The 14,482-nt window shown below is 36.3% G+C and overlaps 1 protein-coding gene across 4 annotated transcripts; it reads left to right on the forward strand.

The window, feature by feature from the left end:
- The first annotated feature begins 374 nt into the window (after nt 1-374).
- Nucleotides 375-13,456, forward strand: LOC110785756 (putative pentatricopeptide repeat-containing protein At5g13230, mitochondrial). Of its 4 annotated transcripts, XM_056830976.1 has the most exons (5): nt 375-3,130; nt 4,479-4,711; nt 8,909-8,953; nt 12,315-12,401; nt 13,324-13,456. In XM_056830976.1, exon 1 carries the CDS (start codon nt 443-445, stop codon nt 2,933-2,935), a length of 2,493 nt encoding a protein of 830 aa, XP_056686954.1. In that variant the 5' UTR covers nt 375-442; the 3' UTR covers nt 2,936-3,130; nt 4,479-4,711; nt 8,909-8,953; nt 12,315-12,401; nt 13,324-13,456. The 4 variants fall into 4 exon arrangements, with proteins under 4 accessions (XP_056686954.1, XP_056686957.1, XP_021845955.1 ...); XM_056830979.1 differs by lacking the exon at nt 13,324-13,456 and having other exon boundaries at nt 12,302-12,728; XM_021990263.2 differs by lacking the exon at nt 13,324-13,456 and having other exon boundaries at nt 12,315-12,728.
- The last annotated feature ends 1,026 nt before the right edge of the window (nt 13,457-14,482 follow it).

Below are 14,482 nucleotides of genomic sequence, written 5' to 3' on the forward strand. Positions count from 1 at the left end.
TTTTTTTTTTGGGCAATTTTTTTTAATCATTAAATGGACACGTGGCACTCTCCGGTTGCCACGTGTCAAAGTCGTTGCCTGAATCTTGGGTCAACTCCAAAAAACCGGTAAAAGATCCCAATCAACAAAAAAATTTATGTTTTAGGTCCCATTTCACCAATTTCGTCATAAAAGGTCCTTTCTCGTAAAAACCGTTTATAAAAGGTACTTTTTGGCAAAAAATCCTTGTTTTTATTGTAACATTTATGCATTTTCTTTAAATCTGTGATATGCAGATCTGTTTTATTATTGTAGATGACGTATGACTGATTATTAATTAAATTGTTTTTCTCCGGTCCAAAAAAAAAATTAAAAAAAAAGTCATGGAAATTCATCCTCACCCCGTTTTTACTCTCCCATCAATCCAAACCAACAAAGCTTCATCAACCCAGTTTTAGGGCGCATGATTAAATTGTTGCGGCAAACTGGTCTGCGGCTGCCATGTATCATCAACCCACCTTCGATTATTTCAAAAGGGAAGTATTTTTCAGCCCAAGCTGCTCAACAAATTTGCATAGATTATGCAAAACCAACGCCTTTTCTCTCACCCGGGAACCTCAATTCCTACCTCTATGGAAGTTCGATTCAAGAATGTATGATAAATCATGACCTTATCAAAGGTCAAGCCTTTCATTGTCAAATTCTGAAGAAAGGTAATTGTCTTGACCTTTTTGCCCGCAATGTTCTGCTCAATTTTTACGTCAAATCTGACCTGCTCCCTCATGCATGTAAACTGTTTGATGAAATGCCTGAAAGAAACACCATTTCAATGGTTACCTTAATTCAGGGACTAGGTAAAGCTGGTCGCTTTACCGACGCTCTGTCGTTTTTCTCTATGATTCACAGGGAAGGCCATGAGTTGAATCCCTTTGTTTTTACTACAGTTTTGAAATTGTTTGTTAGTATGGAATATCCGCAATTGGGTTGGAATATTCATGCTTGTATTTACAAGCTTGGACAGGATTGTGATGCATTTGTGGGCACTGCTCTTATTGATTCCTATTCCATGTGTGGGTTTGTGGGTATTGCGAGGGATGTGTTTGATGGGATTTTATTCAAAGACATGATTTCTTGGAGTGGAATGGTGGCTGGCTATGCTGAGAATGCTTGCTTCGAGGAGGGGTTGCAACTTTATGTGGAGATGCTGAGGGTGGGTTTCATGCCCAATAATTTCACTTTGGCTAGTGGCTTAAAGGCTTCTGTTGGGTTGGGGGGAGTGTGTGCTGCGAAGAGTATTCATGGGTGTGCTTTTAAAACTGGTTATGAGAAGGATAACTACGTAGGCATTGCCCTCCTCGACTTGTACACTAAATTTGGTGACCTTTGTGAAGCGGAGGTAGTGTTTAAAGATATGCCGAAAAAGGATGTGATCCCTTGGAGCTTTATGATTGCACGCTGTGCACAGACTGACCGGAGTGATTTGGCTGTAGATATATTTCATCAGATGAGGAAAGCTTGCGTCATGCCTAATCAGTTTACTTTGGCTAGTATGTTGCAGGCTTGTGCAAGTATGGCTAGTTTGCATATGGGGAAGCAAATGCACTGCATTGTCATGAAGGTTGGCCTTGATTCTAATGTGTTTGTCTCTAATGCCCTTATGGATGTTTATGCAAAGTGTGAAAGGATTGAGGACTCTTTGGCATTGTTTGAGGCCTCAGCAAACAAAAATGATGTCACCTGGAACACTATGATTGTCGGATATGGCCAATTAGGGGATGGCGAGAAAGCATTGATAATGTTTAGATGTATGCTTGAGCACAACGTGCTGCCGACTGAGGTAACATATTCTAGTACGCTACGTACTTGTGCCAGCTTAGCGGCAGCTGATTCTGGAAGGCAGATCCATGCGTTTACTGTTAAGACGAAATTTGACAAAGATAGCGTGGTAGGTAATTCTTTAATAGATATGTATGCCAAGTGTGGAAACATTAAGCCTGCTCGCTTAATATTTGACTCAATGGAAAAACGGGATGAAGTTTCATGGAATGCTATTATTTCAGCATATGCCATGCATGGCCTTGGTAAGGAGGCATTAAGAATGTTTGAAAGGATGCAGAGAACAGACTGTAAACCAAACAAGTTAACTTTCGTTGGTGTTCTATCAGCTTGCAGCAACATGGGACTATTAGATGAAGGGCAAGCCTATTTCGCCTCAATGATCAGGGACTATGGCATAGAACCATGTGTAGAGCATTATACATGTATGGTATGGCTTTTGGGGAGATCAGGCAATCTTGATAAAGCTATGAAATTGATTATGGAAATGCCGTTTGAGCCTAGTATTATGATATGGCGTGCTGTTCTCGGAGCTTGTGTCATACACAAGAATGTCGAGCTAGGCAAGGTTGCCGCTGAACATGTGCTTGAAATGGAGCCACAGGATGAGTCGGCTTATGTTTTACTATCTAATATTTATGCGTCTGTGAAGAGATGGGGGCATGTAACTCATGTCAGGAAAAGCATGAAAAAGAAAGGAGTGAAGAAAGAACCAGGATTAAGTTGGGTTGAGATACAGGGTGACTTACATTACTTCAGTGTAGGTGATACATCACATCCTGATATTAGGTTAATAAAGGGGATGCTTGAATGGTTGAAGATGAGAATCTACCGAGAAGGATACATTGCTAATTGCAATGTAGTTCTGCTTGATGTAGAAGATGAAGAAAAAGAGCGCTTCGTGTGGTCACATAGTGAAAGATTAGCTTTGGCCTTTGCTTTAGTTAGGACACCGCTGGGTAGTCCTGTGCGTATACTTAAAAATCTCCGAATATGTGCAGATTGCCATGCGGCAGTCAAGCTTATATCAAAGGTCGTTCAGCGAGAAATTGTTGTCCGGGATATTAATCGGTTCCACCATTTTCAGGATGGTAGCTGCTCCTGTGGTGATTATTGGTGAATTCTTGCCGAACATCACAAATTGCGTGTTGTGGGAATTAAATATGTCATCTTCTTGACTGGTTTTTGAAAAGGTTCTAAGTCAAAAGTTTCTCATCGATGGAACATTATCTGGTTTTACATAATGTTCGATATGGAATCAGAGAAATTCAAGTGGATTGTCAATACTTGTCAAAAGTTTCAAGTCACCAACGTGGTAAGTTCCTGCAAGTGCTTACTAGAACCTTATCTGTTGCTGGTGCAAGACATGACTGTGGTTGAGATTTATATTTATTCAAGGGTCTTCTGATTAGTAGCTTCAGGACTAGTTTATTCTTGATAGGTGTAAGCCTGCATACGTTTTGGACTTCCCTAGATTTGCTGGTGGCAGTTGGTAGTCATTGTTATTGTTGTGGTTGGTTGATATTTGTCTCAGTTCAAGCACGCATGGTTTACAGACTAGAACGTTACACCAAGTCACCAATACACCCTACCCTTTATTTTGTCAGTAGATCATGATGATAATCTTAGGTTTCCTTTGGTTGCACTAGAATCTGCTTGTACGGCACGGTTGCACTAGGAGTTGCACTATCTTTAGAAACAGATTTCACATTATTAAATTATTAAGAAATGCTGCTTAAAATGAGAAAATTGCAAATTATTGACTATTGAGATAGTTGAATTCCAACTTTTTGACGCAACCAAACATGCACCCTAAATCTGTTTTCATGTATAATTTGCATAAGATTTCTTGTCAACTAAACTGATATCCAAATATGTTGAAGTAATAGCACCTGAATCCCTGATACATCCGTACATATGATATTTCTAGATATTAATCGGTGTCTTCTCCATCGTATTTATGTACCTTTTTTTTTCTTCTTCTGAAATTTCAATTTTTATTGCGTTCATGGAGCCATCTTAAACTTGAAAGTTCAGAGGTTGACATGTTTTAATATTGGCAGAATCATATGCAATGTAGAATCTTTGTTCTCCCCAACCTAATTTTTTAGTCCACTTCGAAATATGTGATAAGCTTTCAAAGTGTTCTAAACTACTAGAACAAAGGTAGTAATTTTAAAGGCAAGTTCTGCTCTTTATTTGAGGGCCTGGCACCTCTGGTATCCAGATTAAGTATATTCTGTATCTACTCCTAGCATTATGAATGATTGTTGTTCATGAATGTAGAACACATGTTGATGTTGGATCAGCAATGCTGAATATAGTAAAAGGATAGTAACAAGAATAAGATTTGATTTTCCAATTTTTCCATATATTTATATCTCCTTTTTATGTTACATTTCTGATATATTTTTATATCTCCTATTTATTTATTTGTTGAACTGCCCCTTTCTTGGTACTAAGGCCTTTTGGAGACCCTTGCCTTCTATCTTTCTCCCTAGTCTTTTTTTAACAGGTTACTGTTTAGGATTGTCATTGAATGTAGAATATGCTCATCTGAATTTAATATTCCTACGGATGATAAGTTGATAACACCATGGAATCCTATATTTGTTTTCCCATCACGTATCATATTGACAGTGGATGCTTTATATGAAATTCAGATGATGCAGCAGTGTCATTCTTCTTGAAGACAAGTCCGTGTTTAGCCCCATGGGACTCAAGGTGTGTTAGCTGTAAGGCTATGCTATTTAACTGGGGATAAGTATGTGAAGGCGATAGTTCTTTGAAAAAAAGAACGTTTCCTGAATCCTTAGTGTTTTATTAGCTCCAAAGCAGCGTGTCTCTTGACTTAAGGTGGTGCAGGGTTACTTGCTTTTCTTCATATCGAATACAGGTATGACTCTTTCTTATATCAGCAACTTGAACTTATTATGTCAAGAGTTAAGTTCTGCAGAATGCTCTAATGGAGATATACTCCTCGTGAGTTGTGCATTGTCTAAAACTAAACTCCCATGCCTTTTAAGTTTTAGTTGCATTCTATTATTTCTGGCAGCTAAGTATTATCTTATTATTTATCTTGATTGTAATGCCGTAGATACTCTAGATAGTATATTGTGAAACTTGTAGCACCCTTATGTAAGAATATGCGTGTAGCCTTGTGCCCTTCTCCTGACAATTCTAGTCAACTTGATGTTTCTTGGTTGCAACTAGCAAGATTAAGCACTACTCCTTACTAATGTCTTTTTAAGAGGTAAAGCTAAGGTGTAGAATAATTTCATGACTTCATCTCAATTGTCAATCAAGAGGAGCTCTCGTATAATACACTAAATTTTGAGAACTTTCTTAATTTAGGGGATGCATATGGGGTCATATAGGTTGTTTGGAACTATAAGAACCCACTAGTTGATTTAAAAAAACAGTCTCAGAAAGGTTTTGATTCAACAAAGCAAGGGGTGAACAAAAAATGGTAAACTTAATAGATTACAGCCGAAGTACATGGTTAATAACTTCCAACAGTCCTCCTGGGGTCCATGGAAAACCTTCCAATAGTCCGAGTAACTCAAAATTCTCCAAAAAATGGTCAAATTTTAGAGACATTCGAGTCCTTGATTGGAAAACTCCCAAAATGTAAGGGGATGCATCTGGGGTCATATAAGATTGTTTGGAACCATAAAATACCAATAGTTGGCCACATAATAGCTCAGAAAAGCCTTGATACAACAAAGCATGGTTTGATCGAAAACTGGCTAAACTAATAGTTTAAAACCGAAATAGATGGTTGAAACCTCCTAATAGTACTCATTGTGTCTTATGGGGTCCACGGGTGCCTCCAGACCTCGAAAACTGGCTAAAGTAATAGGAACTAATTGGTTAGAGCTAAAGTAGATGGTTGTGACCTTCCAATAATCCTCTTAGGGTCTCATGGAGTAATGGGTCTATAGATAGTCTTCGAATCTCTAACCTTTCCGAGTCACTGGAAGTCAAAATTGTCCCAAAAGTATACATATTTTGGACACTTTATAGAGACGGGACTTGGATCGCAAAACTTCCAAAATCTATGGATGCATATAGGAGCATGGTGTAAAAACTAGCCCGAGTTAACTCATATCGCCCGAGTTAACAAGGTTTTGGAGGCTGGCGATACGAGATATCCCGAGTTGTAAATGTGTTTTTAAAAACGGCGAGATCTCGGCCGTTTTAACCGATTCGAACGAATTTTGTCCGCGTTAAACGTTATTAACCTCACATCTACTCGGTTTTCAGCCGAATTCCCCATGTTTTGAACAAAAAGAAAGGGAAAAGGAAAGAAATGGAGAAACTCCACTAAAATATAGTAGAGACCTCCATTTTCAAATCCAAAACAAGAGAGAAAAGAGAAGGTAGACAAAGAAATTCATTTTAGGTCATGTGTACGGTTTAGGGGAGGGGACTAGGGTAGGTAGTGAGTGAGGCTGACATGGGGCTTCTATTTCAAAATTCCAATTCCTACGCGACAACCACGACACGGTACGCGACTAACGCATCATTTCCGCGACCGAGACTCCGCGACTGATCCCGCAACCGTGACCGATACCGCATTTTTTATCTATGTATAGGAGTCATATAAGGTTACCTGGAACTATAAAAACTCACTAGTTCCAAGTCACTGGAAGTCAAAATTGTCCCAAAAGTATACATATTTTGGACACTTTATAGAGACGGGGACTTGGATCGCAAAACTTCCAAAATCTATGGATGCATATAGGAGTCATATAAGGTTACCCGGAACTATAAAACTCACTAGTTAATCACATAAATGCTCAGAAAAGCCTTGATTTACAAAGCAAGGTGTGAACGAAAATTGGCTAAACTAATAGGTTAGAGTCGACGTAGATGGTTGTAAGTTGTAACCTTCCAATAATTTTCTTAAGGTCTCATGGGGACCATGGGAAACCTTCGTACCTCTAATTTTTCTAGGCTGAGAAAGTCAAAATTTTTCCAAGAATAAAGGCTAAATTACACTACTTTGGATAATTTTAGTTACTTTTTGGACCTGGTTTGAAAACTCCCAAAATCTTGGGGGGAGGATGCACTTGGGGTCATATAATGTTGTATAACATTGTTTTAGAACCATAAAATCCAATAGTTTGTACATAAAGGCCTATAAGGCTATAAATGTCTTTTTAAAAAAGTGGGTCGTGAACGAAAATCGGTTAAACTAATAGGTTAGAGCCGAACGAAATGGTTGTAACCTTCCAATAGTCCTCCCGAGGTCTTATGGGAAAGCCTTCATATCTCTTAACTTTTTGGGTCGGAGAAAGTCAACATTCTCCCAAAACTGACTATTATGGACATAGTTTGGAGATTTTTGGAGATTCAAAATTGAAAATCCCAAACTATGGGGGATGCATCTAGGGCCATATAAGGTTGTCTTGAACCATAAAAACCCAATAGTTGGTCACATAAAGGCTAAGCCTTTATTTAACAAAGCAAGACGTGAAAGAAAATCGGCTAAACTAATAGGTTAGAGACGAAGTATATGGTTGTAACCTTCGTCCTCTCGTGATCTCATAAGATCCACATAAGCCTTCGAACCTCTTAACTTTCATAGTATGAGAAAGTCAAAATTGTCGCAAAACTGGAGACATACACTATTTTCGTACAAATTTTAGAGACTTGCATGATGGGTTTTGAAAAATCCCAAAATATGGGGGGATGCATCTAGGGTAATATAAGATTGTTTAGAACCATAAAAACCAAATAGTTGGTCACATAAATGCTCGGAAAGGTCTTGATATCCAACCAAGCGAGGCGTTAATGAAAACTGGCTAAACTATTAGGTTATAGCCGAAGTAGATGGTTTTAACCTTCCGTTAGTTCTCTTGGGGAATATTGGGTTTATGGGAAGCATTCAAATCTCTAACCTTTTGTGGTTCGAGAAAGTAAAGTTTGTCTCAAAAATGAAGGTTGTATACACCCTTTTTGACAACTCTTAAGAGATTTTCAAGACCCAGTAGAAAATTTCCATAATTTTAGGGGATGCATCTGGGGTCATATAAGTTTGTCCGGAACCATAAAACCCACTAGTTAGTCACATAAAGGTCTAGAAAGGCCTTACTTAACAAAGAGAGGCGTGAACGAAAACTGAGACTTCTATGCAGCCCACTTAGTTAATATGCATAGCAGTTGCATACAGTATGGTGGAAGTGGCAGCTAGCGGGGATAAAGATGGGAATCTATTATGATCATTTTGATGTATCCAGTGCTCATTTTGGAACTAAGGCTTTGTTGTTGTTGTTGTTGATGATGTATCCGTGCCAATATCAGGGGTTGCCAGTCCATTGAATGGAGAGTTGTGAACTTACGATGTTGGAGATATGAAAAGAAGCCAAAGTGGAGAAACTATGATCTGGATGGACTCCAAATTGTATTTGCAAAGGACATAATTGAGACAATAAGAATGCCTTAAGTTTTGCAATATGGTTAAGCCAATCAAGAGAACATGAAATGTCGAATCAAGAGAAAAAGATAAACAGAACTTCAGTTTACAAATTTGTGCCTTAGATCAAAGGATCTCAATAAGGTCATTGGGTGTCGTTGATAAAATTGCCAACTGCCTTCCCACAGGAATGATGATGGAAGGACTGGGTTACCCTTTACTAGGAGTATAGGAGGGGGCAGAAGCATTGACGGACCACACAGACCAATCCCACCCCTTCAATTTCTACTGTCCATCATTACGTTTCAGTAAAAGAAAAGGCTAACGCGCTTCCATGTACTTTAACATCGATGTCTAACTCCCACATCTGAAACTTCCCATGCAGCATAGATTAATTTGTTTCATACTTTCAGAAGGTTATCCCATGAAGTTAAACTGTACAATCATCAAATACAAAAAAAATCAAATAATAACCATATTAGGCGCCTAGGCGATTGTTTAATTGCAAGTACTTCAACACCTCAGTCCAAGCAGGGAGGGATTAAGTCTAGGGTACTATATCATCGAACAGCTATGAGACACCCGCATATACCATGTAGGCATGTACTCATCAGACAAATTCTTATATTTGCATTACTTATGTTCTGCTTACTTATTGTCTATTCTCTGCAGGTGAGTTTGTATGGATTCTGGGAGATGGGAAATGATTCTTATCAGGTAAACAATTCTAGATTTCTGCCTTTGTTCCCTCATTAGCTTCTCTTTTATAGAAATCAGAAAAAGGCTGTCTTTGACTTTCTTTTCCTTCCCTTCTAATACCCTAGACCTGAATCACCTGATAGATACTTGAGTCTTTTGGTTGTGTGGACTTAAAAGCTTAAGCTGCTAATATGCTTGTTTAAAGTACATGCTGCATTTCCATATTTCTAACTTATAGATGCAGTTGATCTTATGTCCCAGAAACTAAAAGATTCTCTATCGTGTCAGGAATTTAGTATTGTTGTCAGGATGCTTGGTTTATTTCTCATGCTCTATATCGGTTCTTTCGTATATTTTTCTTTCTATTTATCTCAACTTCTTTTTTCCTTTCATGTTTCCTACCGTCTTTTCTTGCTTAGGCTAATATGGATCATGTTACTGATGCACTGTAGACTGTAGTCCACGGTTAAGTGTTTTCTACCTTGAATCTGCAGTCAACATAAATATCACACTAACTATTATATTTTTCGGCATTCGATAGGGAAGCCAAGTAACAGTTCTCTTCTTATTCTTTGCCTGTTATCATGAAAATGGAGGTAGGAGCCTGTATCTCAGTGTTATGATTTTATATTGAATTGAATAGAAAAGCGAAAATTCGGATGTAGTTCCAGTCATGTGGGTAGATTAATTCTTTTGCCTACTATCTGAAGCATGTATATTACCTAGATCTAAGTCTCATTTGATTAGAGACGATATATAGTGTGATTGTGTTGCCTAGACATGGGATGTAGAACTGCTGGTATCTGGCTGGACCGCTGGAGGTCGGTCGGACTTGGCCTTTCTGAGGTACTTTCAAAAATATTTTCCATTCAAACTGTCCCAATTGTCATGCGCATAGTTGAGTGTCCTTGCTGGATACATGCTTAATGCCTCTGGAGGTCTAGTTGAATCTGGATGTCCAATTAATTTCCTAATATCCTCGATGGATTAGACTAGTAAACTATGATAACAGTTTTAGCAGTGCAAGTTTTTTTGTTTGCTTGATGTACTCAATTATGAATTGCAATAGACTCAGCCCAAGTTGGAAAATGATGTTTTCAGGAATTAGTTGACTCATCACTAGAAGTGCTACATGATGTGATATTTGTGGTGTTACTTAGTGCGCTACGTCCAATGAGCTTTTGACTTTTATGGTGCTATCTTGTTGATCACATTAACTGGCTAACGGAGTTTAACATGTCTTAAGACAATGTAATGAAGATTCCATTGCTTTAAATCATTCTCTATGGGACAAAAAAGTTGGAGTCTAGTCTCTATCTTTTTTGTTTTTCCCTTGTTTGGATATGTTGGATTTGGATATTGAGGTTGGTGGTTATGCGCCTCTAGGTGAAAGAGTGAGAAAACTTTTACTCCATTATGCAAAGCCACGGATGTGACATTCAGCTTTCCTTGATATATGAAATGGATAAGCAATAAACATTAAGAGTAATAGACATAGTTGTCACTTACAGTAAACCGATTTCTGGAAGACATTCTCACTTCCATTTCTCATTATACCATGAAGTGTACACAACCTTCCTGTGGGAGAAATGATCTTTCCCTTGGCGGGGTGTGGGTTGTCCAGATATATAGATGGCATTATATGATTAACTGCCCGTTTGGTAGGTGGTAATAATTTGTGATACTTATTTATTAATTTGTATGCAGTACTGTAAATAAAGTCCTTTGTCAATGTCTATGGTATTGCTTGTCCTCCCCAAATGTCACTTTTCCTTTATAATATTTACTACCGTGCATTATCACTTAGGTGGGTGGTGATGGAACTTTATGAAGAAAAACACTTATTGGGGGATGGTTTTGCATTACCAAAGGCATGAGCATTACATGCAACTTCGTGACCATTACCATTACTCCCTGTCAAACTGGCTGTAAGACTAGTGCAGTTGATCAGAGAAGCTGAGTTTGGGATATGAATTTACTAGAGTGGCTTACTTTCTGGTCGAGTCCACTTGTCATAATGTCCAAGAAATGCTTTTCCTAGGCTTCATGGTTAAATTGTTTGGTTAGGGACGTGTCAAACTAGTCTGTAAACTAGAAGGTCATGTGGCATTTATAACATGCTCACTCCACATCTTTGAGCCTTTTGGTCGTGTTTGAGTCAACTTTGAGCCTTTTGGTCGTGTTTGAGTCAACTTTGAGTATCTTCTTATTGGAACCAAAGAATGAATAATCAGGTCGAGACAGTTTGATGTAAACTTGTTTTTATGTCTAATCCCATCTACTTTCTAAGTGATCTATCTCTCAGAAAGCAATAGTTCATCCTCTTCAAACATTGAATAGATTTGTGGCTAAAGTTATACCCTAAAATGACAAATCAACTTCCTTACTGTTGCATTTAGTTTTTTTAATTCGTTATTTTATGTATCCTAATATTATGGTGTAACTAACAGAGCTAATTTTTACACAAGTTTTTAAAGTTCCCTTCTCGGCTTTTGCTCTACCCCTTGTCTAATGGAACTTGTTTGCTGTAGCATGCCTTAGCACAATATTGATTATCTGTTCATAGTTCACTGTGTTGAATTATGAGATGTTTGGATTTGGTGCTAAAGAGTAATGCTACTTGCAAACATGGTTACCCAGAGAATTCAAAATGAATTTCTGTTAATCAGAGTTTAGTCATAGCATAATATATACTTGTGTTATCACTTTTTAGCTTCCTTGACCCATAGCTACATAAATTTCCTTATGGTGCAATAAATGGACCTAAATCCGTTGACCAATGTAGTAATATTTGTTGAACTGCCGCGCTGGGTGGTTTGTTGGCATAGCAAGTACCTTGGAATGTATTATGAGATATTGTTTGAGTGGTTTGTTGCTTACAAGGAGCTTGTTGCTTAGGACATTTCACATACTGCTATGAAATCCCGACCAAACTCTTTTCCTTACCGAGTTTATCACATTGTTTACTTTGCTAATTCATGTGTCTACATCACCTATTTACATCCTGTCTATTGGGAGCTCGGAATCTAATTTTCATATTCCCGTGTTTTAAGCAGCTTATTCCTCTGTTGTTTTCTATTTTGGAACAGGTACAATTGTTTGTAGTGGATTCTCTCCGTGAACTATAACTGATCGAGTTTTCGTATTGTTTATAGACAAATGTAACACTTTGTGTAGACCTCTGTGGAGTGACATTGCTTACTTTCTGTTTATGAACAATTTTGGGACACGTTGAATATGTTGGTCCTATGTTATGTATGTTGATAAATCGTGGTTAAGTTTATCCCTGTGATTTTCCATCCCATGGCGCAGGTAGAATAAATTTCAACTATTTGACGAAGACATAGCTCATCTGAAATGGTCTAGTTTTTGTATGCAGGTTGTGGATAGAAACATACTTGTAGATGAGAACACTTGCATAGTACTCCGTTGCTGAATGATCGTATCTTGTGCTTTGCAGAATATGGTATGTATTGTTGATTTGAGCTTGTAATTATTTAGGGATAATGATCACTTACACATACATACAAGCATAAAAGTAGTAGGTGTTAGAGGGGGACATCATCCTGCCATATCTAATATCTTGGTAGTAAAGTAACAAGGTGGTGGTGGTAGTAGGCAACTAGCCAAGTAACTAGAAGGTGAAGTCAAGTTATTTCTGTACAAAATATGCAAGTAAAGGTTTCTAGAAGGTGCTTATTTATGGTGTGCATTGCCGCAGTAGTGTAATGTAATGTAATCAACTAATTAAGGCATTGCCCAGTTTAGAATGGAGTCAGTCATTTGAGAACAATTAAGGCTCCACTTTGTTTTACTTGAGATTCAACATTTGTTAATCCTACTAACACTTGGGCTCTATAGAATCTTACAATCTGCACATTTTAAACCAAACATCTCCAATTCCCCAACCCCTGTTAAAACTTAAAGAGGTAGTAAAACATGAAGTAACTATTTACTCCATTCATTTCAAAAAAGCCAACTACTTGTAACTATTTGAGGTAACAACAAATTTCACAACTTTTGCTTAGGTTATTATGTAAGTAAAGGATGGGTCCCTTGATCCACACGATAATGGCCCAAGTTAGGAGGCCTCATGAATCATATCCCTAATATCTTCTCCTTCCAAAACCTAGAATCATGACATCATTTCGTACGTTTAAATTTATACATTTCCACTTTTCTATATCCTTGTATACTGCATTAGCGGAAATGGCTTTGGCTTGCTAATTCTAAACAATATTGTAAACAAAGTCGTGGTAATAATCAAGGATTCAAGGGTTAACAAGCGAAGGCACTGCTACTCATGCGGTTTTTAGTCACTTAATTTTAGTTTGTTGTGTAAGGTTTGGAAAGGATCTTAGGCCCTGTTCTTTTTGGCTTAATTTCAGCTTCAGGACTTATTTGACAGTTCAGTTCAGTTCAGTTCAGGATCATTCAGTTCAGTTCAGTTCAGTTCAGTTCAGGAGCATTAAATTCAGTTCAGTTTAATTCAATCAATTCATTTTAATTTAATTTAATTTAATTTAATTTATTTTAATAATAATAATTATTATGATATATTATTATTATTATTACTTATATTATTATTACTATTATTAATATTAATTATATTATTATTTACATTATTGTATTACTTATTACTTATTATTTATATTTATATTATTATATTACTTATTATTTATACTTATATTATTATATTACTTATTATTATTATTATTATTATTATTATTATTATTTATAACAAAATATTTATTAATAATTAATATAATTTATTATTATTTTTATTAATTAGTATTATTTATTATTTATTATTTATTATTTATTATTTATTATTTATTATTTATTATTTATTATTTATTATTTATTATTTATTATTTATTATTTATTATTTATTATTTATTATTTATTATTTATTATTTATTATTTATTATTCCTTATTCCTTATTCCTTATTCATTATTCATTATTCATTATTCATTATTCATTATTTATTATTTATTTCGGTAATATATTCTGTTAAGTAAAGTTCAGTTCAGTTAAGTTAAGTTAAGTTAAGTTCAGTTCAGTTCAGTTCAGTTCAAAAGCATTCAGTTCAGTTCAGTTCAGTTCAGCTCAGCTCTAAAGAACAGGGCCTTAATGACTCTATTAGTTTAGGTTTTTGTACTTGTAAACTTTGTTTTTTATTAATGTAAATTAAGTCTAGGTAAAAAAAAAGTAAAAATATATATCATCGATTTTTTTTGAAAAGTTAACTCTAAGTGGAGATATTCCTCCAATTGTGTAGTCATTTTTCTGTAGCATTTTAGCAAATTCCATTAAAATATATATCATCAATTTTTTTAAAACTTCCATGACCATTCCTTTCTGTGAATAACTTTTCCAAAAAAAACTTATTTCGAATTATTTTAGACAGATTAAGTTCATATAATTCAAATAAAAGTTCAGAATGTTATGCCATTTGAACCAAATAAAATATATATCATCAATTTTTTTAAAACTTCCATGACCATTCCTTTCTGTGAATAACTTTTCCAAAAAAAACTTATTT

The sequence above is a fragment of the Spinacia oleracea genome, chromosome 1 (assembly GCF_020520425.1).
Source record: "Spinacia oleracea cultivar Varoflay chromosome 1, BTI_SOV_V1, whole genome shotgun sequence".
NCBI classification, from domain to species: Eukaryota; Viridiplantae; Streptophyta; class Magnoliopsida; order Caryophyllales; family Amaranthaceae; genus Spinacia; species Spinacia oleracea.

Excerpts from the sequence above, each read along its gene's own strand:
- LOC110785756 (XM_056830976.1), top strand. The coding sequence starts at position 443 with ATGATTAAATTGTTGCGGCAAACTGGTCTGCGGCTGCCATGTATCATC.